General features: G+C 38.4%; 1 protein-coding gene across 1 annotated transcript; it reads left to right on the top strand.

Moving 5' to 3' along the window:
- Nucleotides 1–6,729: 6,729 nt before the first annotated feature.
- LOC111437266 (transcription factor LHW-like) lies at nt 6,730–14,073 on the top strand. The gene is made up of 10 exons (XM_023075160.1): nt 6,730–7,496; nt 7,777–7,974; nt 8,057–8,138; nt 8,226–8,267; nt 8,342–8,401; nt 9,633–11,339; nt 11,420–11,521; nt 11,641–11,781; nt 11,881–12,006; nt 13,485–14,073. Exons 1-10 carry the CDS (start codon nt 7,402–7,404, stop codon nt 13,665–13,667), a joined length of 2,736 nt encoding a protein of 911 aa, XP_022930928.1. The 5' UTR covers nt 6,730–7,401; the 3' UTR covers nt 13,668–14,073.
- Nucleotides 14,074–20,734: the final 6,661 nt, after the last annotated feature.

The raw sequence follows: 20,734 nt of genomic DNA, 5'->3' as shown, positions 1-20,734 counted from the left end.
ATACATTATTATTATTATTATTTTAATTACGAGTCTAGCGACATGGATGTGGGCGAGAGCGTCTCCTAGTGTTGAATGTGGCGAGAGGTGTCTAAGGGGCGTCAACGAGGAGCATCTAATGGCATAGGGTTTGTGTTTCAGAGTTTTGTCTAATAATGTTAATAAATATAGATTGGACCGTTTGGTTCGGGTTGACTCGAACCTTTGTCCAATTAACCCGAACACAAATTGAATCTATTCGATTTCTAAAAATTAATTCAAAATGTTATTTAAGCCAATAGAAATAATAAAATATATTTTTTTTTAGAAAAAATCAGAAAATAAATAATAAAAAAAACCAGACGGACCCAAAATAAAAGATTGTCAGATAGAAAAAAAAGGAAAGAAATTTCCTCCTGGAAACGCAATGTCCGTACTGATGGGACCCGGTCCAATCAGTGATTTGACACCTGTCACATGACGTGGTGCTTACAAACAACACGTGTTAGATATAACTTTTCATTTTTTTTTGTTATTAAATTACAAATTTAATGTTTATAATTTTAAAAAACTTAAAATATAATTCTTACCATTAAAAAAATTAGAATTAGTCATAAAATTTAATAAAACTCTAAAAAAAATCTCATAGCTTTTCATGAGGATTTTATTAAATAGTTTACATTAATATAAAATTTTTAAAACTAAATTGGAACGTCTAATTCATTTTTATTTCCGCTCTAATTTGGAGTACTTTGACCTAATTACTTTTTTTGAACAGATATCCAATTAGTTTGATTTGATTACTCCCCTCGTTACCTTTCCAGTTCTTAATTTTCAATTCATCTCACAAAAAGACATCGTTCCAACCAAATCATAAAAATATAGTGTCAAGTCTAAATCTTGTCGATCACGGATAATAAAAAAATAATCCAACTCGAAAGAAACTATAACAACTAAAGTCTACTGCTCCTGTTACGTATTGTCGTCAGCCTCATGTTCCTTATTTGCAATCGATGTGGGATCTCATGATCCACCCCATTGGGGCTAGTGTCCATACTTGCACACTGGCTAGTGACGGACTCTAATATCATTTATAATAGCCAAAGCCCACCGCTAGAAGATATTGTCCACTTTAACCTGATACGTATCGTCGTCAGCTTCACGACTTTAAAACGCATCTATTAAAAAGAAGTTTTCACACTCTTATAAAGAATGATTTGTTTTTCTCTCCAATCGGTAAACCGTAAATAAAATAACTAATAGTAATAAAAGGTCAAGATTCTCACACTATACTTGTCTCCTTCTTGCAAGAAAAATTATGATTAGAAAAATAAAAAAATAAAAAAGCTTTCCGCCCTATAATCTTCAACGATGATTTGGTTGAGCCTACTTTCCACTTTCAAAATCTCTCTCTATAATATATATTTACTTTATAAAATTATTTTCAAATTTTTAATCTCTTTTCTTCTTAAGTTTCAAGTTTAAATCACGTTTTAAATCACGTACAACAATAGGTCGTGAAGAACATGAAAAAAATTTATATCGTACAGAGCAGGTAAGAGGGATCAGATGAAGTAGAAGCACGAGAGAAACAAACCAGGCACGAAGAGATTGTCGTTAACAACCACTTGATAATCAACGATGTTCGTCCTGAGGCGCACACTAAATTATATTATCAATAATTACCATAGTTCTTTCCGTTATATTATTTATTTCACTAATGACCCCTAACTTAAATCTCGCTATAGTGGCTTAGAAACCTACCCTCAACGTGATATATTGTCATTCTAGACTTGAATATCGACTCAAGTGATTAGAAATTAGTGTCTCTTAATAAACTATGATTTTAAATAGAAAATTGAATCGTCAACCTTTAAGATAATAATTAGTATTTTTATGATACTTAAGTAAAATATGGTATATGAATGAACTGAAACTACGTCTGAATGAGTGTAATCTTGAGGATAGGATGACTAAGAAAAACTTAGAATTAAAAGTTACTATCTATACCAACAAGGTGCACCTTCCTTTTTGGTTGCTGAATCATAGGAACTTCGTAATTAAGCATGTCTTAGTTAGAGTAATACTATATTGGGTAATCTCCTCGAAATTTGCTTAGAATTCATGTGAGTGAAGACAAAACATGTAGGAAGGACCTTATCGGAGACAAATGTTGATCAGATGCCAAATCTAGATTCCAAATTCTGATTCGAATTCTAAACATGGGTCATTACAACTGTATTCACAGAATAATGTTCGGGTTGACACATGACTATCCCTTAACGAGTTTTGGATTCAAATATTCTCTCAGACCCACGATGCTGGAGTTGTTCTCGATCCAGCACTTGCAAGTTTTCGTTGGTTATGTTGGATGATGAAAGTCCCACATCTTCTAGTTTAGGGAATGATCATAAGTTTATAATTAATGAATACTCTCTCCATAGGTACGGGACTTTTTGGGAAGCCCAAAGCAAAGCCATTAGAGCTTATGCTCAAAGTGGACAATATCGTACCATTGTGGAGAGTTGTGTTCTTCTAACAGGTTAGAAGCGCCATACACGAGAAAGTGGGAGTTTGGACGAAAATTGAGATGTTGACAACCCAATTTACGATTTGAATCGAATGGTTTTGGATAAAGTCGATGAAAGAAGTGAGAAATTGACTTTTTTGGCAATGTCGTGGGGTCAAAAATGTAATAATTTTGGGTTTTTGTTCATCATATTGGTGGCTAAGACAAATGAATCAAGGGTGGACCCATAATATATTGTTGATAGAGAAGATATTGCGATATCCTCTACAATTTCAACCATATGTATCATACCCTTTTCTAACCCTCGAACAAAGTACGTCTCTCTTTAATCGAGGCTCAACTCCTTTTCATTTGGAGTGTTCGAACAAAGTACACCATTTGTTTGATACTTCAGTCATTTTTTACTATGCCTTCGAGACTCACAATACTTTGTTCGACATTTGAGGATTCTATTGACATGACTAAATTTAGGGTGTGACTCTGATACCATATTAGTTGAACACGACTCTCCACAATGATATGATATTTGTCCACTTTGAGCATAAACTCGTGTGACTTTGCTTTGGGCTTTCCCAAAAGGTCTCGTACGAATGAAGATAGTATTTCTTGATTATAAATCTATGATCATTCCCTCAATTAGCCGAAACTTTCATCCCAGAGTTAGAAGATGCAAAATCAATGGGTATTAGAGCTGCTCGATATTGAAAACGTGTTTAATTCTTTGGTTCATTATGTAGAATAAAATTCAACGTTCTTAAACGCGTATTTTTTAAAAGTTGTAGAGTGACAATTTGTTATTTATTATTATTTTTTTCTTTTAAATGTTGAAAAAGTGAATAAGAATCAATCTCTCATGTTTCTCCCAACTACTATTAGGCTCCTTCTTTTTATGTCCTTCTTCCATAAAATAAAATAAAATAATTTATATATTTAAAAAAAATAATTAAATTAAACTGACCGGTCAGTCACTCACCAACCCAATAAAAAACAATCAGTGCAAGTCTGACCAGTGTCTTGGGAGTTTGCGAATCTCTCATACGTCATCTCAGCCGTTGATTCTCAAAGTACATTACCAATCAACGCTCAAAAACTCACCTTCACTTTTCACTTTTCACTTTTCACCACCATGTCCAGTTTTAAGCTTCAAATAGAGATGCTGAGTTGGCAAAGGGGATTTTTTGGGCCTTGGGTAATTCTTTTTAAAATAAATTCTGGGGTTAATATTTCGAGATTTTTATAAAAATTAATTAAATAAAAATTTAAAGATAATTTAATTAAAAATTAGGTAATGTTTAAAAAAAAAAAATTAAAGTACGACAACCATTCTAACAATGTCAGGTTATTGTCGAGAATCATTTCACGTATAAATATATCTTTTTATTTTCAACTCGATAGTTATATGTTTATGATATTCTTAATCGATAATTTACCATAGTTGATTGTGTCATTAGCAAAATCAAATAGGGAATTAGAGCGAAAGAACGAGCTTTTGGACAAATATGTTGCAGGATAGAGAGACACTCGTTAGGGTTAACACGTGAAAATCTAACAAGGTGTTCTTGGACGAGAGAGAATTTGAGCTCAGTGTCACAGGTATGCTTGTCCAAGGCGTGTTGCCCATGGCCGCATGCCCAACTCTTTATAGTTTCTCATATTCTATAGTTTTACTTTTGTATTTCTAGGAAGTATGACGTTTCAGAAATATCATGTCTGGGTCTATCAAACATGAAATGCCTTAAAAAGTACTACAAGGGGATACGACTAGTTGTCAACTTCTCCCTACCCAAAGTTATATACTGTGAGCCGTTGTTATTTCTCTCTTACGTGCTTATATAACATCTCTTTAAAAAATCTCTCTCTATTCTCGTTTTCTAAAACCTTCTCTTAAAACCGAGGCCAGAGGCTCGAGCATACGTCGCTTGGTCGTAGGCGACGCAAGAACGAATTGACTTAATTCACTTGTCGTTAGAAAGTGAGTGTCGCACAATCACAAATTCGCTGCCATAAAAAATGCGATTGTGACACTCAAGGTGCATCCAGTTCTATCAACAATAAAGTATAAAATGGGTTTCTTAAATGAGCTTGAAATTCCATTATTGTTAGGCCGATCTCTCCTAAATTTAGTGCACTTAAAAAGTTGCAATGTCGTGTAAATAAGTAAATTTTATTGAATTAAAAAAATAATAATAAATGAGTTAAAAACAAAATATTTTTTTAAAATGACTATTTGGGCTATAAATTTAACTTCAAATTTTGCAAAGGAAAATAATAAAATATATAATATGAAAAGGAGAGCTAAGATTAGGTTAAAATATAGGTGCAACATGAACATACTTGATTAGGGTCTAGGCACACAATTTTTAATATATATATATATATATTCTTATTAAAATATCTTTTTTTTTCGTGTTCGATTATTTGATTATGATTTATTTTATTTATTGTATAAATACGTACATATTTGAAGTTACGTGGAGTAGATTAAGTATGACCGCAAAGCGTCGACTATAACAACCGTGATGTTGTCGCATAACAGAAATACAGAAAGAAATAAAAGTCAAAGATCATAAGTCATGTCCTCCATCACGATCTTGGATGAAACTATCCTTAAAATCGTGTGCCGGTGCTACTAGAATGATAGTTAAGAGTTGACGAGACGAATGTTATGTATGAAAGTACTCTATATTGCACCATATCACTGAACTACTATTTTTTACGTTATGGAACCCCATGTATATGGTGTGACTATATCAGTCACGATTCTTTTGCTTTCCTTTCATTTCAGCTACATTTGACTGCATAAAAGTACACATGTTCAAAGTCAGGTTTACGGAGTGCGAAAGCGATGCTTGCTTAGTAGATCTATGTGCATGTGCATGAGTTGGGTGTATGGATGTACTGCACATCAACCCATGTCGAGAATGTAAAGTAGAGCTCAAGGACAGTCATATCTTAGGTCCCACGAGCTATGTGTTTTTCTCTTTCGATGGCATGTAGTAACGGGAAATTTTTAAAAATTTTAAGATAATATAATATATTTATGGTTAGGCAAATGTAATTATGTTTGGTTAAGAAACCCAAAACACCATTCATTCACTTTATAGGGAGAGGAGTGGAATTTATGGGCTCAAAACAAAGGTATGCCTATAAAATAAAATAAAATAAATCCAATTATATCCCCTCTAAAATTAAGCATCAATTTAAGCAATTCTACCGTACGTTACATTGTAGCACCGGACATGAAAGCTTTCTTTATCAACACTCGCACGTGTTTCATTCTCTATCTGAAATAACTCAAACTCACTGTTCGCAGAACTTATCTGCTTTAACCCATTACAAACTCGTAGAACTTATTTGCTTTAACCCATTACGTTTTACATTCTTTATCTGAAATAACTCAAACTCACAGCTCATAGAACTTATCTGCTTTAACTCATTACGTTTTACAGTTTTAAAACGTGTTTGGTAGAAAGAGGTTTTGAGACCGAGAGGTGGTATCTCACACTGTCATTTTAGAATCTCAACTAAATAAAAATAGGATTAATAAAATAATGAAATTGTGAATATTTTACTTAAAATGCACAAAGAAGGAATATGATTGGTGACACGTGTCATTTTTCGGTTGCACTGTTGGTTTTTCCTCGAAAGCAATAAAGTAAACAAAGTAAGGTTGCATGATAAAAAAATAAAAGAAAAAAAGAAAATAGGTTTTTTTTTAGGGGAGGGGACATAAAGGGTAATTAAACTGAAAAGGTAAGGGCAATCTGGTATCTGACGTCACCGCGACAGCAACACGCACTACATCACAGCCCAACCATACCCCACCACCTGTCCACACAACGACAGTTACCACTCCCTCCACCTCTTCGATACCGACAAATTTATATATTTTTCCCATTATCTAATTTATAATTTTTGTTTTTTAATTTTTAATTTTTTTTTTTGTAATTTCTTTCTAATATAAAATGACCAAAGGAAAAAAAATATATATTTTTGACTATTTTTTAATTATTTTATTTATTTAATTAATCTATTTAGTGTTTATAGAAAATAAAAAAAAAAAAAAGCGACAATTTTGAAGAGGTTAAAATTGTAATTTTAACACAAAATAATAAAAAAAGCCGTAGTGGTACTTTATGTAAATAATGGGCTTTCTGAGGCCATTTTGGGAAACTCACATTTTCTCCTTGTCTTCTTTTTATGGCGGACATCACCGGAGCTGCTGCGCTTTTCTCGCAGAGAGTGATTCCGAGAGAAAATTTGCAGAGGCGAAGTGAAAGAGAACGAAGAAAGAAGAACAGAACATACCCACTTCCATATCCTTAAACAAATCCCATTTTCATCTCATTTCACTGAAAAAGAACCCATCAGGACTCACTCACTCTCCGATTCACAAACAGGCTTCCCCTGTTCTTCTCGGAGTTTGATTCCCCCTTCATTTTTTCCGTCTCTGGAGCTCAGAAATGGAGCAGATCATGGCAGTCTACAAGATTCAGACCTGTGGGATAGTGTAGGTTTTTTCAGCAGAAACCGGTTTTCGCTGGTTCTGCTCTGTTTCACTTTCATTACACCCTTTTCTCCCTTTCTCTCAAGCTTTCGGCTCGCCGGAGCATGGCTTGCCGTAGAAAAATTGTGGGAAATCTTGACCCAGAAAGGAAAAGAAGTGGTGGTTTGAGAACGAAGCAGGCGGGGAGAGGATCGTGCCGGGGAAGTTAGAAATTACGAATGAAAAAAAATCGAAAATAGCTTGGGAAATGTTCTGTCTCTCCGGCGCTTGACCATTTTAACTTCTTGGTCTCTACTGTTTCGTGCATGTTTCTATCGGATTTGGAAGAAATTTTCAAAGCTTTGAAGATAACAAAAGATTGGGTTCGAGCTCTGTTTTTGTAGCTATGGGGTTTCTTCTTAAAGAGACACTCAAAGCTCTTTGTGGTTCGAATCAATGGTCTTATGCTGTGTTCTGGAAGATCGGCTGCCAAAACCCCAAGTAAGATTCATTCTCTTCAACCCCATGAAATCCCATATTTCCCTTTTAAGAATGATGGGATCTGGGTTTGTCAATCCCTAAAAGTGGGATGTTCATTAATTAGCTTTGGATTTATGTTTCTTTCATAGCTTTGGAAGTAGAATGGTAATTAACTAGCTAGATCCACATGATTGGTTGAAGCAGATTGTTAGATATCTGTTCTTGTTCGGTTGTCACTGACTGAAGCATCATTTTCTTTTGTTCTTCTATGAATTGATAGCCAATTATTTTGGAGTTGCAGGCTTCTGATATGGGAAGAATGCCATTACCAGCACTTGCCCAGCTTTGAGTCTTCTGGTAATGGGAGTTCCAAATTATTACCCCTTGAGGACTGGGAAGGATGTTCATCCATGCAACAGGCGAATCAAGTGGAGGGCAAACTTTTTTCACTAATGAAACAAATGATGTGTAGTAAACAGATCAGTCTAGTAGGTGAAGGGTAAGAAGCTTGCAGATCTCAGTTACTTTTTCTGTCAGTTCTAGTTTTATATGAACATGGTATGCACATTTGTCGTTTTCAGGATTGTCGGGCGAGCTGCGTTTACGGGAAACCATCAGTGGATTCTGTCGAGCGATTCTACAAAAGATGCCTATCCACCAGAGGTATGTATTCATTGGAATCATGCAGAAATGGGATTTTTGGCGATTTCTTGTTTTTGAGGTTTTGATTGTTTTGGTATGTGTTTCCAGGTTCTTAATGAGTTGCATCAACAATTTCTTGCTGGGATGCAGGTTTGATCATTTTGTTAATAAAACTGTTGTTTCCTGTAGCAGTTCTATGAACAGCTTTTGTATCTTGTTTGCAGACCATTGCTGTTATTCCTGTTCTTCCTCATGGAGTGGTGCAACTGGGCTCGTTCTTTGCTGTGAGTACCTTTACCAGTGCGCATGTTACCAAATTTTATGTACATGGTTCTAATAGTTTGAGAATTTATCTGTAATGGCCCGAGCCTACTACTAGAAGATATTGTCCTCTTTTGAGTTTTCCCTTTTGGGCTTCCCCTCAAGGTTTTTAAAACACGTCGGCTAGGGAAAGGTTTCTATACATCTTATAAAGAATGTTCCGTTCTCCTCCCCAACCATTGTGCGATCTCACAATCCACCCCCCTTCGGGGCCTAGCCTCCTTGTTGGCACTCATTCCCTTTTCCAATCGTTGTAGGACCCCCCAATCCACCCCCTTCGGGGCCTAGCGTCCTTGCTGGTACACTGCCTCGCGTCCAACCCCTTCAAGGCTCAACCTCCTTGTTGACACACCGCCTTGTGTCCACCCCCTTCGAGGCTCAGCCTCCTTACTGGCACACCGCCTTGTGTCCACCCCCTTCGAGGCTCAGCCTCTTTGCTGGCACACCGCCTTATGTCCACCCCTTTTGGGGCTCATGGCACACCGTCTCGTGTTCACCCCCTTCGGGGCTTAGTGTCCTCGTTGGCACACTGCCTCGTGCCCACCCCCTTCGGGGTCTAGCGTCCTTGCTGGCACATTGCCTCATGTCCACCCTCTTTGAGGCTCAACCTCCTCGCTGACACACCGTTTTGTGTCCACCCCCTTCGAGGCTCAGCCTCCTCGCTGGCACACCGCCTTGTGTCCACCCCTTTTGGGGCTCATGGCACACCGTCTCGTGTCCACTCCCTTCGGGGCTCAGTGTCCTCACTGGCACACTGCCTCGTGTTCACCCCATTCGGGAGCACACCGCCTCGTGTCCACCTCCTCGCTGGCACACCGCCTCATGTCCACCCCCTTCGGGGCTCAATCTCCTTGTTGGCACACCGCCTCGTGTCCACCTCCTTCGGGGCTCAGTCTCCTTGCTAGCACATCGCCTAGTGTCTGGCTCTGATAGCATTTGTAACGGCCCAAGCTCACTGTTATCAGATATTGTCTTCTATGGGCCCTTTGGACTTCCCCTCAGAGTTTTTAAAATGCGTATACTAGGTAAAGGTTTCCACACCCATATAAAGAATGCTTCGTTCTCCTCCCCAACCGACGTAGGATCTCACATTATCAGTCTTTTTCATTACATCTCGTATTAGCTTAACGTTTTTCTGTTTTACTCATCATATTTCCAAGTTCCTTCACTGATTTTCTCTAATTGCTCCTTCAGATCATGGAGAACTTGATGTTTATAAACAAAGTGAAGAGTTTGATACTGCATTTAGGATCTGTACCTGGTGCTCTTCTTTCTGAGAATTATAATGGAAAAGATCCAGTTGAGAAAATAGGTGTGCCTGTGACTTCAGGAATGGCTGGACTTACAGACCCTTCTCAAAGTTGTTTTGTAATTAAACCCTTGTTGGTGAATGAGAATTGCAACCTGCAAAACAACTCATTGCTAGCTTCTACGTCTGGTCCGCCTTCTAATTTTCCGTTACGAGAGAATTGGCCTAATCATCTTGCTGCTTCTTCAACACCACAAAATCCATACTCGACCCAAGCTTTCGCCGTGTCTCATCAAAATCTCAGTCTGCCAAATGTTACTCAAGTGATGAAGCCGAATCTCCCTTCAAGCGACAATTTGGAGTATGGACGTGCTCGAGCTGAAGTGATTCTCCCAAATCCTGAGGCACGGATGAACCAGCAGGCTTCTTCTACTTCTTTTTATAGCTCCCAACATGGTGTCATTCCATCATCTACTGGCCATACCAGCCTGAAACTAGTTGGAAATCCGAATCGTTCTACTGTTTACGTTCAGCAAGGTGCTTATAACTGCTTAAATCCATCAAATAGTTGTAACTTGTCTCAACTTGTGGCACATGAAAATAGTTCTCTGACCACCAATCATCCGTTAGTCGAAAGCAGACGGTCCAAGGAAAAGAAAAATAGTTCTTCGAAGCCATTTTCAGTTTGTAATGACCGCCGAGCAACTGAGAAAAGTGTATATGGAGTTGAGCAAGCTGGAATAGAGGTACAAAATGCTCTCAAGTCCAAGACCGAGGAGGTTTCTAAATCGGGTCAGGTAGATCGTTCAGTTACAACCGAGCCACTATTACTCGAGAAGCTAGCTCCATCAGAGTCAAATAGAGATAATGATTTATTCGAAGCGCTTAATACTACATGGACTCAACTAGAGAGTGCCATGTCCTTGAATGAGTACATGCCTTGTCTTGCTAGTGAGTACTCAAGCCATTTTATTAGTGGATTTGAGAGCCCAAAACTCCCACAGATTAAGAACAAACAAACATGTTCTTTACCTTCTTCAGGTGATGACTTGTTTGACATTCTAGGTGTGGAGTATAAGAACAAACTACTCACTGGCAACTGGAATGAAGACAGGAAGAATTCCGATGCATCTCAGATAATGAACGCGCTCGAGGCTGGATCAAGTTCAAACGTCTCGTCTATGTGTGAAAAGATATCAAAATCTGGAATCAATCCCATGACAGCCTCTGACCATCTCTTGGATGCTGTAGTATCCAGAGGCCATTCTGCAGATGATAGCACTTCTTGTCGGACGACATTGACTAAAATCAGTAGCTCCTCTGGTCCGAGTAGCTCGGTTTATGGACAGCCAAATGCATCCAATCTCATGCAGGGGGGAGTTTTTGGTGTCCCCAAGTCCCTAGATATGGCAAATTGCTCTCAAAGTTCTTCAGTATATGGATCTCAAATCAGTTCATGGGTTGAACCAGGCGATAACTTGAAGCGTGACAGTAGTGTGTCGACAGCCTATTCTAAGAGGCCTGATGAAGTGAACAAATCGAGTCGTAAAAGACTTAAACCTGGAGAGAATCCTAGACCGAGGCCGAAAGATCGCCAGATGATACAAGATCGTGTAAAGGAGTTGCGGGAGATCGTGCCAAATGGAGCAAAAGTAAATCCTTTTACATATATATATATATATCTGTGATTCTAATGAACTGTCACTAATTTTGTGTCAATTTCTTTTAACAGTGTAGCATAGATGCATTACTTGAAAAAACCATCAAGCATATGCTTTTCCTGCAAAGTGTTACAAAGCATGCTGACAAGTTGAAACAGACCGGAGAGTCTAAGGTATCGGAGTTGTTAACCGTTCTCTTATCGCCCGATATTATATTTTGACAGTTTTTTAGTGAAGAGTGTTGAGAGATTGTAATCATGGTTGAGAGTTTTGTTACCTTTGCTTATTGAAGATCACGAGCAAAGAAGGCGGACTCTTTCTTAAAGACAACTTTGAGGGTGGGGCGACGTGGGCGTTTGAGGTTGGTTCGCAAACTATGGTTTGTCCTATCATAGTCGAGGATTTGAATCCGCCACGTCAGATGCTTGTGGAGGTAGGCCTTCCATTTGAACTATATATAATGTTGAAGCTCTCCAGTTAGTTTGTTATTTGTATGGTTTATATTGACATGTTCATGCTGTGTTTGTGGCAGATGCTTTGTGAGGAGAGGGGTTTCTTTTTGGAAATAGCTGATTTGATCCGTGGAATGGGATTGACTATACTGAAGGGAGTGATGGAGACACGAGATGACAAGATATGGGCGCGGTTTGCTGTCGAGGTAAGTCAAGAACATGGTATTGGTGTTGTAGTAGTTGTCAAGCAATTCTCTGGGAGGTCCCATATCAGTTGGAGAGGGGAATAAAGCGTTCCTTATAAGGGTGTGGAAACCTCTCCTTAGTAGACGCGTTTTAAAACCGTGAGGCTAACGGCGATACGTAACGGGCCAAAACAAACAATATCTTTTAGTAGTGGGCTTGGGTTGTTACAAATAGTATCAGTCTAGACATTGGGCGGGGTGCTAGCGAGGACGTTGGGCCCCAAGTGGGGTGAATTGTAAGGTCCTACATCGGTTGGAGAGGGGAACGAAACATTCCTTATAAGGGTGTGGAAACCTCTCCCTAGTAGACACGTTTTAAAAACTGTGAGGCTAACGGCGATACGTAACGGGCCAAAACAAACAATATCTTTTAGTAGTGGGCTTGGGTTGTTACAAATAGTATCAGTCTAGACATTGGGCGGGGTGCTAGCGAGGACGTTGGGCCCCAAGTGGGGTGAATTGTAAGGTCCTACATCGGTTGGAGAGGGGAACGAAACATTCCTTATAAGGGTGTGGAAACCTCTCCCTAGTAGACACGTTTTAAAAACTGTGAGGCTAACGGCGATACGTAACGGGCCAAAACAAACAATATCTTTTAGTAGTGGGCTTGGGTTGTGTGAGGCTAACGGCGATACGTAACGGGCCAAAACAAACAATATCTTTTAGTAGTGGGCTTGGGTTGTTACAAATAGTATCAGTCTAGACATGGGCCAAAACAAACAATATCTTTTAGTAGTGGGCTTGGGTTGTTACAAATAGTATCAGTCTAGACATTGGGCGGGGTGCTAGCGAGGACGTTGGGCCCCAAGTGGGGTGAATTGTAAGGTCCTACATTGGTTGGAGAGGGGAACGAAACATTCCTTATAAGGGTGTGGAAACCTCTCCCTAGTAGACACGTTTTAAAAACTGTGAGGCTAACGGCGATACGTAACGGGCCAAAACAAACAATATCTTTTAGTAGTGGGCTTGGGCTGTTACAAATAGTATCGGTCCAAACTTGAGCAGGGTGCTAGCGAGGACGCTGGGCCCCAAGGGGGGTGGATTGTGAGGTCCTACATCAGTTGGAGCAGGTAACGAAACATTCCTTATAAGGGTGTGGAAACCTCTTCCTAGTAGACATGTTTTTAAATTGTGAGGTTGACGGTGATACATAACGGGCCAAAGCAGACAATATATGCTAGTAGTGGGCTTGGGCTGTTACAAATGGTATCATATCTGACACTGGGCGGTGTGCCATGGAGGACGCTAGGCCCGAAGGGAGGTGGATTATGAGGTCCCATATCGGTTGGAGAGGGGAACGAAGCATTCCTTACAAGGGTGTAGAAACTTCTCTCTAGTAAACGCGTTTTAAAACTGTGAGACTACTAGCGATACGTAACGGATTAAAGCAGACAATGTTGATACGTAATGGACTGAGCCAATTTGCTTTACTTTTACAGGCTAACAGGGACGTGACTCGAATGGAGATATTCATGTCGCTCGTTCACCTGTTAGAGCAGACGCTTAAAGGCAACAACGTGTCAATGGCAAACGCGATAGATAACAGCCATATGATCGTCCACAACTCCTTCTCTCAGTCGACCCCAATCGCTGCAACTGGCAGGCCTGGTAGCTTGCAGTGAGCAGCTTGCTGCCTGCCCTTCAAGTTCTCGTGGGGACGTTGAGAGTGAGCGGCGATATCGCTCGCTATGACTAACATGTTTCCAGTGTTCCAAGGTCTGTGGTTGTTCTAACCTTTTGGCTTGATCTATCACCCAACAGTTATTAAATCATAGTTGTAATTTGGCACTGAACTCAGTATTAGAAGGGAAGATTTGTGTAGTTTATTTTAGTAGCGTGTTATTTTCTCCATGAATGTATAATTGTTTTCATCAAAATGGGGCTGCTGTTCGCTCTTTCAAGCCATCTAGTAGGGGTAGAGTATTAGTCCTTTTATCCACTTGAAATGTTAATTGTAAAAGGTCATCAATTATGTTGTGTTGAAACTTAGTAAACTGGGTTAAGCAACCGAGTAGCGAAACATTCTTTACAAGGGTACGGAAACCTCTCTCTAGTGGATGCGTTTTAGGACCGTGAGACTGATAGTGATGCGTAATAGGTTAAAGCGGGTAATATCTGTTAGTGGTAATTAGGAGCAGTTACGAGAGACTAGAGCGATCAATATTTGAAAATACACAACAAACTTTGGACTTTCAATTTACTAGTACAACAAAACGTTCGAATATGACATGACATAGTTTACAAAATAGTTGACACAAAATGACAAAGGGTTCATGTACAGCGTAAATATGGGAGACCAAGACACAGATTTATCTCGATCCCTATAACCTTGCCTTGACTGTTCCATCTAGACTTCATTTGAAAAGATTAAAATACCATGGATGAGTGTAAAAGTACTTAGCAAGTAGGTTACTCTCATGGTAGTTAAAAGGAAGCAGGGTGACTTCCAAGGGTGCGACCACGATTAGTGGCTGTGAATGTCGTAGGAGTGGAGTCAGAAGATTCAAGGGAGCACTGGAACAACTCGCTGGTTACTAAAGGAAGTAGGGTGACTTCTATGAGTGTGACTACGATTAATGGTTGTGAATGTCGTAGGAGTGGAGTTAAAGATTCAAGGGAACATTGGAACAACTCGCTGGTTGATAAAGGAAGTAGGGTGACTTTCATGGGTGTGACCACGATTAGTGGTTGTGAATGTCGTTGGAGTAGACTTAGAAGACTTAAGAGAGCGTTGGAACAACTCAAAACTTTCAGCTTTAGAGACTACATCTGCAAAACAGGGGAAGGAGTGAGAGCCATTTGAGTAGTAGAAAAAGTTGAAAAGTCGGTGCGAAATCCACCAAGAAATCAGTGCACCTTATCAATATCCTCGACGGGTCTGTCAATGGCATGAAGTTGGTCACATATTGTTCTGAAGGTACGGGCATATTCAGCAACAAGTTTGGTGTCGCATTTCATCAGTTGCAAGTTATCCTTGAGTCTCAGTTCACGAGCTTTCGAATGATGGCTGAATGTAGTTTCCAACATAAGTCAAATGTTAGAGAAGCCGTTGATCAGTTGCTTTCCACGCAAAATATTTGATGTTGAGTGTTCGAGAGCTTTGTGGTTCAAAGCGGGGTGGTGAAATAAAGTTCCATTAACATAGCCTAGCATGTCTTGACTCTCTGAGAGTAGTTGGCTTGGTAAATTAAAGGAGCACTCATACCATGAGAATATTTGCTAAAACTACCGCACCAAAATGGTGCCGAAAGTTCTCTATTTATAATCATTTGATATTAGCAGTCAAATATGATACATATGGTAAATTATAATGGAAGCCTAAATATCCTCAACATATATCAACAACCATTTCTACGCTACCCATCATCAATACACTATTTTTGTCAGTATTACTAAAAGTAAGTTATTTTGTGCACATCACGACATGTACGTTCTTTCAATGAGTATCGATGCTTCTCTATTTTCTGACTCCTTAGACGTTGCTTACTTTTTGGTGCTTCCTTGGTTGAATGGGTACACATCAATTTCTTTAGGCTTCAAATAGGCTTGTTCGAATTTTATGTTTCGAGCTCCAACTTGAACTTGATTCGATGACGATTAGACTCTACAATCCAACAACAAAAAAAAGAAGATTCTCTCAGTAAAATATTTGAAGATGGAAAAGACATAAAGTAAAATTAGATTAACCATGTTCATGCTTTACAGTCATATATATTGTTCCAAAATGAGTTACATGAGGACATAAAATCATGCGTCAAAGTAGAGGTACATATTCAATCCAAACATATCAACATATTCTACTTCCAATGCCCTATCCATTGCTAACACTACGTGCACCTCTCATCTCAATTTAAAACTAACCTAAGTTTTATTCTTATCATTTTTATGTACATTTTAATACCAATATTTATATCTTTTGATATCTTTTGAAGTCGGTTTTGAACCGTTACATAATTAAGGCTACTTTCATCATGTTCCCGATATTTCAACAATAACACGATATACGTGTAAAAACTTTAGTAGGAAGGCAAGTGTGAGAAATTTTACCAGCCAACTGTTAGTACGTGTATTTATTGATTCTCAAATTTTATAGGGTGTAAACTAGAGGAGAAGTTTTATTCTTCTTTGTTTTACGATATCAAACTTCAAAATTTTTATTCCTATTCGTTCCTTCTTGGCTTTCGCCTAAATCAACTAGTAAGAGTGTTTGTAGGTTAGGTTGAGATATTTTTAGACCCAACTCAACCCAACTATGAATTTTTTGGGTTAGACCGGTTCGGGTTATTCAGGTCATTTATTCAACCCAACCCCAACCCATACGATTGTACAAATATTAAGTTGGGTTGATCAGATTTTTGAACACTTCTATCGACGAGTCTTTTTGAAGACTAATTTGGGCATGCATTGAGCGTTCGTGAATCGAGAATAAAGAGAGATTTATGCCAACGAATTTGAGGTAGATATTACATTATGCAATGAAAAAAAAAAGAATCAAAATAGATATTTGATATCGTAAAGAATAAACAGATCAACCCTGATAAGCATGGAGACACTTGAAGGAAGTGACATTGTGATGTAGAAAAGTAAGAATGGTTTAGAACAAAATCAAGAGGTGAAAGTTTTAGAACATTTGAATGATGGGGTTTCCATTCAATGGTTTAGATTGCCAAAGATTAAATAGGGAAAATCTTTATACTTGAGCTTGTTTGTATCAACATGACATAGACCGACTAGGATCGTCACCAAATTTATGCTACCCTCGTTTTAGAACTCGAGAAAAGCCTACTCGGATTATATATGTATACATACACAATAAAATGTAATGTAGATGGAAGACCTAAACCTATTCAAAATTCGGTCATCTAGCTTATGCCTGTTCATGTGAGATCCCATATCGGTTGGAGAGGGGAAAGAAATTGCTTATAAGGGTGTGGAAACTTCTCCCTAATAGACGCGTTTTAAAACTGTTAGGCTAACAGTGATACGTAATGGGCCAAAGCGTATCTGCTAGCGGTGAGCTTGAGCTCTTACAAATGGTACTAGAGTCAGACACTGGGCGGTGTGCCAGTGAGGACGCTAGGTGTCACAATCGTCTTTTCAAGTATGACCGTGGCACTGGGCCCTCAAGGGAGTGGATTGTGAGATTCCACATCGGTTGGAGAGGGGAATGAAGCATTGCGCTTATAAGGGTGTGGAAACCTCTCCCTAACAAACGCGTTTTGAAACTATGAGGCTAACGACGATACGTAACGAGCCAAAGTGTATCTGCTAGCAGTGAGCTTGGGCTGTTATAAATGGTATCAGAGTCAGACACTGGGCGGTGTGCCAGTGAGAACGCTAGGCCCCCAAGGGAGTGGATTGTGAGATCTCACATTGGTTCGAGAAGGGAACGAAATCATTGCTTACAAGGGTGTGGAAATCATTGCTTTAAAGCCATGAGACTGACGACAATACGTAACGAGCCAAAGTGGACTAGCAGTGGGTTTAGACTGTTAGAGTTCGAAATATAGGACAATACTTATTAGAGGTGGACTTAGGCTATTACCGTCCGAAATCTGATCATCCGATCATCAGCATGTAACGTATATGTCTTTGAATGTGGGATAAACATTGTTAATTAGGTATGCATTTGAGATTTAAAAGAAATTTGACATCGAGGTGTAGAGCCATAATAAGAACAAGTTTAGCCAACGGTTCAAATCTGGTGGAGAATGTTTCCTCGTACTTCTCTTCAACATGTTCCTAATAAGTTTTGTTTTAATATAATCTTATATGAACAAATAAATAGGACAAAGTACAAAAGTGGAATATATTGTTAATACATACCAGAACATTGCTTCATAATTCATAAACTTAGTGCTCTTTGTAGCAAAAAAAGACCTTCTTGGAGTGAAGCTCTTCCCTTTCTTATATAAAAAGTAATTCCAGAGTTTCAAAACATAATTTTTGCTATAACTTTCAAATGGCATATTTTTGTAAGCCCTTTTCAACAACGCATGTGAGAAGATATTGTAGCTTGTTTCTCATTTGGCATCTTATTATTCTTACAAAATTCCAAAAAGGGTTGCTATATATATAAATATTATGACTGAGCTAGCCAAATGAGAGTGATTATGAGGATAGTATGTCTAAGAAAGACTTAAAAGAATGGAAAGTTACTACATATACCAATAGTGTACACCTTCCTTTTCGGTGATTTAATCATAAGAACTCCGAAGTTAAGTGTTGTGAGATCTAACATCGGTTTGAGGGAGGAACAAAACATTCCTTATAAGGGTGTGAAAACCTCTCCCTAGTAGACTTATTTTAAAAACCTTGAGAGAAAGCCTAAAAGGGAGAGCTCAAGGAGGACAATATCTGCTAGCGGTGGGCTTGAGCTATTACAAATGGTATCAGAGCCAGGCACCGGGAAGTGTGCCAATGTTGACGTTGGGCCTTCAAGGGGAGTGGATTGTGAGATCCCACATCGGTTAGAGAGGAGAATGAAACATTTCTTATTAGGGTGTGGAAAACTCTCTCTAGTATTTTAAAAACCCAAAAGGGAAAGCTCAGAGAGTACAATATCTGCTAGCGGTGGGCTTGACCTGTTACAAATGGTATCAGAGCCAGACACCGGGAGGTGTGCCAACGTTGATGTTTGGCCTCCAAGGGGAGTGGATTGTGAGATCCCACCTTGGTTGGAGAGGGGAACGAAACATTCCTTACAACAATGTAGACATTTTTCCCTATCAGACGTGTTTTTAAAACTTTGAGAGAAAGTCCAAAAAGGACAATGAAAATTTTCTTAGCAAACATGTGAGTGAAGACAAAGTACGGTGACCATGTTGCAGAGGATGCAAGGAAATGTCAGGACATACAGAAGCCGAGTTCTGATCCAAATCGTGAATGTGAGATGTTACATATATAGTACACGGTTCTTATTTATTAAGTTATATTTGAAAAAACTATTCCCAAGTACCCTTAGATCAACAAGTTAAATGAATGAAATATTTGAGAAAAGAGAACCTGGAAGGACATTATATAGAAGATGGACGGCCAAAAACAAAACCAGCTAAAAAGGACATTAGGAAAATGTGAAGAGAGGCATATAGACAAAGCTGGTTGGCAAAGCAGCTGAGGTTTTGATGCCTCACCAGATTTTGCAGAGGGCAACATGATCGATCACCAAGTTTCATGGAATCAGAATATGTCAAATGTTTGATTCTTTCTTGCAAACTTGTAATGATTTTTGTTCTCTTTTTTTCCCCTTTCAAATTAGGGATTCATCTGATTTGATACCTACTTTGTTTTTAATTTATTTCCAAGAGAGAATATGAAAAAGTAATATGGGTTGGAAAGAAAATGCTACCATATTATTTTATTGAGTTTGTTTCTAGTTTCAATTCCAAAACATTTGAGCTATACTCGTGTTGATTGTTATAACGATTTAAGTTATAGGTTAGGGTTTAATATGTAACAGCTCAAACTCACCAATAGTAGACTGTATCGATCCGTTATGTATCACCGTCAGTCTCACAGTTTTAAACGTGCTTGTTAGAGAGAAGTTTCTACATCTTTATAAAGAATGCTTTGTTTTTCTTTCCAACCAATGTGGGATCTCACAATCCACTCCCTTTGGAGGCTCAACGTCCTTGTTGACACATCACACAGTGTCTGACTCTAATACCATTTGTAGCAGTCCAAGCTCACTACTCATAGATATTGTCCATTTTCACCTGTTACGTATCAATGTCAACCTCACAGTTTTAAAATGTATCTGTTCGGGAGATGTTTTCACACTCTTCTAAGAAATATTTCGCCCATCTCTAATCAATATGGGATCTTGCATAATCTCGAGTCGATATCAAACTCATAGACATAGAAATGTGAATGAAAATATATTCAATATACATGCTTATAATATCATTGCATTGAGACCCCTTTTCTATATATGTGTGAACCCCTCCAAATCTTAAAGCATTTTGTAAATGCTCAATGTTTTTGGGAATGAATATGGGTTGATCTGTGACTCTGATTGGTCAGTTGTGTGATTAAAATAGATATGATCAACTTTATAAAAGTTGAGTTTCAATGGCTGAAATTGATACCATATGGTTCAGGAATATATGCAATTGAACATAACCCTATAACCAACAGGAAGAGCCTCTCACTAATGGCTACAAAAATCTTAACTTTACCAGTCTAGTGAACAAATCTTCACATGTTCTTGATATGCTTTTTTTTTTTTTTTTTTACAACTCAAGTCCACTTTTAATAGATATTGTTCTTTTTGAACTTTTTCTTTCCGGCTTCCCCTCAAGGTTGCTAAAACGCGTTTGTTCTCTTTAAACTTTTTCTTTCAGGCTTCCCCTCAAAGGTTGTTAAAACGCGTTTGTTCTTTTTGAACTTTTTCTTTTAGGCTTTCCCTCAAAGTTGTTAAAACGCGTATGCTAGGGAGAAGTTTTCATACTCTTATAAAGAATATTTCCATACGCTTATATACGCGCTTAAAAAAGACATATCAAACACATACTCGATAACGAGACGTTTATGGATGACAACAGTCCCCGAGCTGGAGTGTTACATTTTCACACAATTTTCAAATAACCTTTCAATTTTGTTGGTTGTTTTTTTACTTTTTAGGGTACAAAAGGAGGGAGACAACATAATTTTTTTTTTTTTTTTTTTTTTTTTTTTTTTTTTTTTTTTT

This window comes from Cucurbita moschata, unplaced genomic scaffold (assembly GCF_002738365.1).
Source record: "Cucurbita moschata cultivar Rifu unplaced genomic scaffold, Cmos_1.0 Cmo_Scf00003, whole genome shotgun sequence".
Lineage (NCBI taxonomy): Eukaryota > Viridiplantae > Streptophyta > Magnoliopsida > Cucurbitales > Cucurbitaceae > Cucurbita > Cucurbita moschata.
This window is presented reverse-complemented; position numbering and strand designations above follow the sequence as displayed.

Coding starts and splice junctions, on each gene's coding strand:
- LOC111437266 (XM_023075160.1), top strand. CDS start 7,402: ATGGGGTTTCTTCTTAAAGAGACACTCAAAGCTCTTTGTGGTTCGAAT. Junction 8,139..8,225: donor AAGATGCCTATCCACCAGAG/GTATGTATTCAT, acceptor ATGTGTTTCCAG/GTTCTTAATGAGTTGCATCA. Junction 8,402..9,632: donor AACTGGGCTCGTTCTTTGCT/GTGAGTACCTTT, acceptor TTGCTCCTTCAG/ATCATGGAGAACTTGATGTT.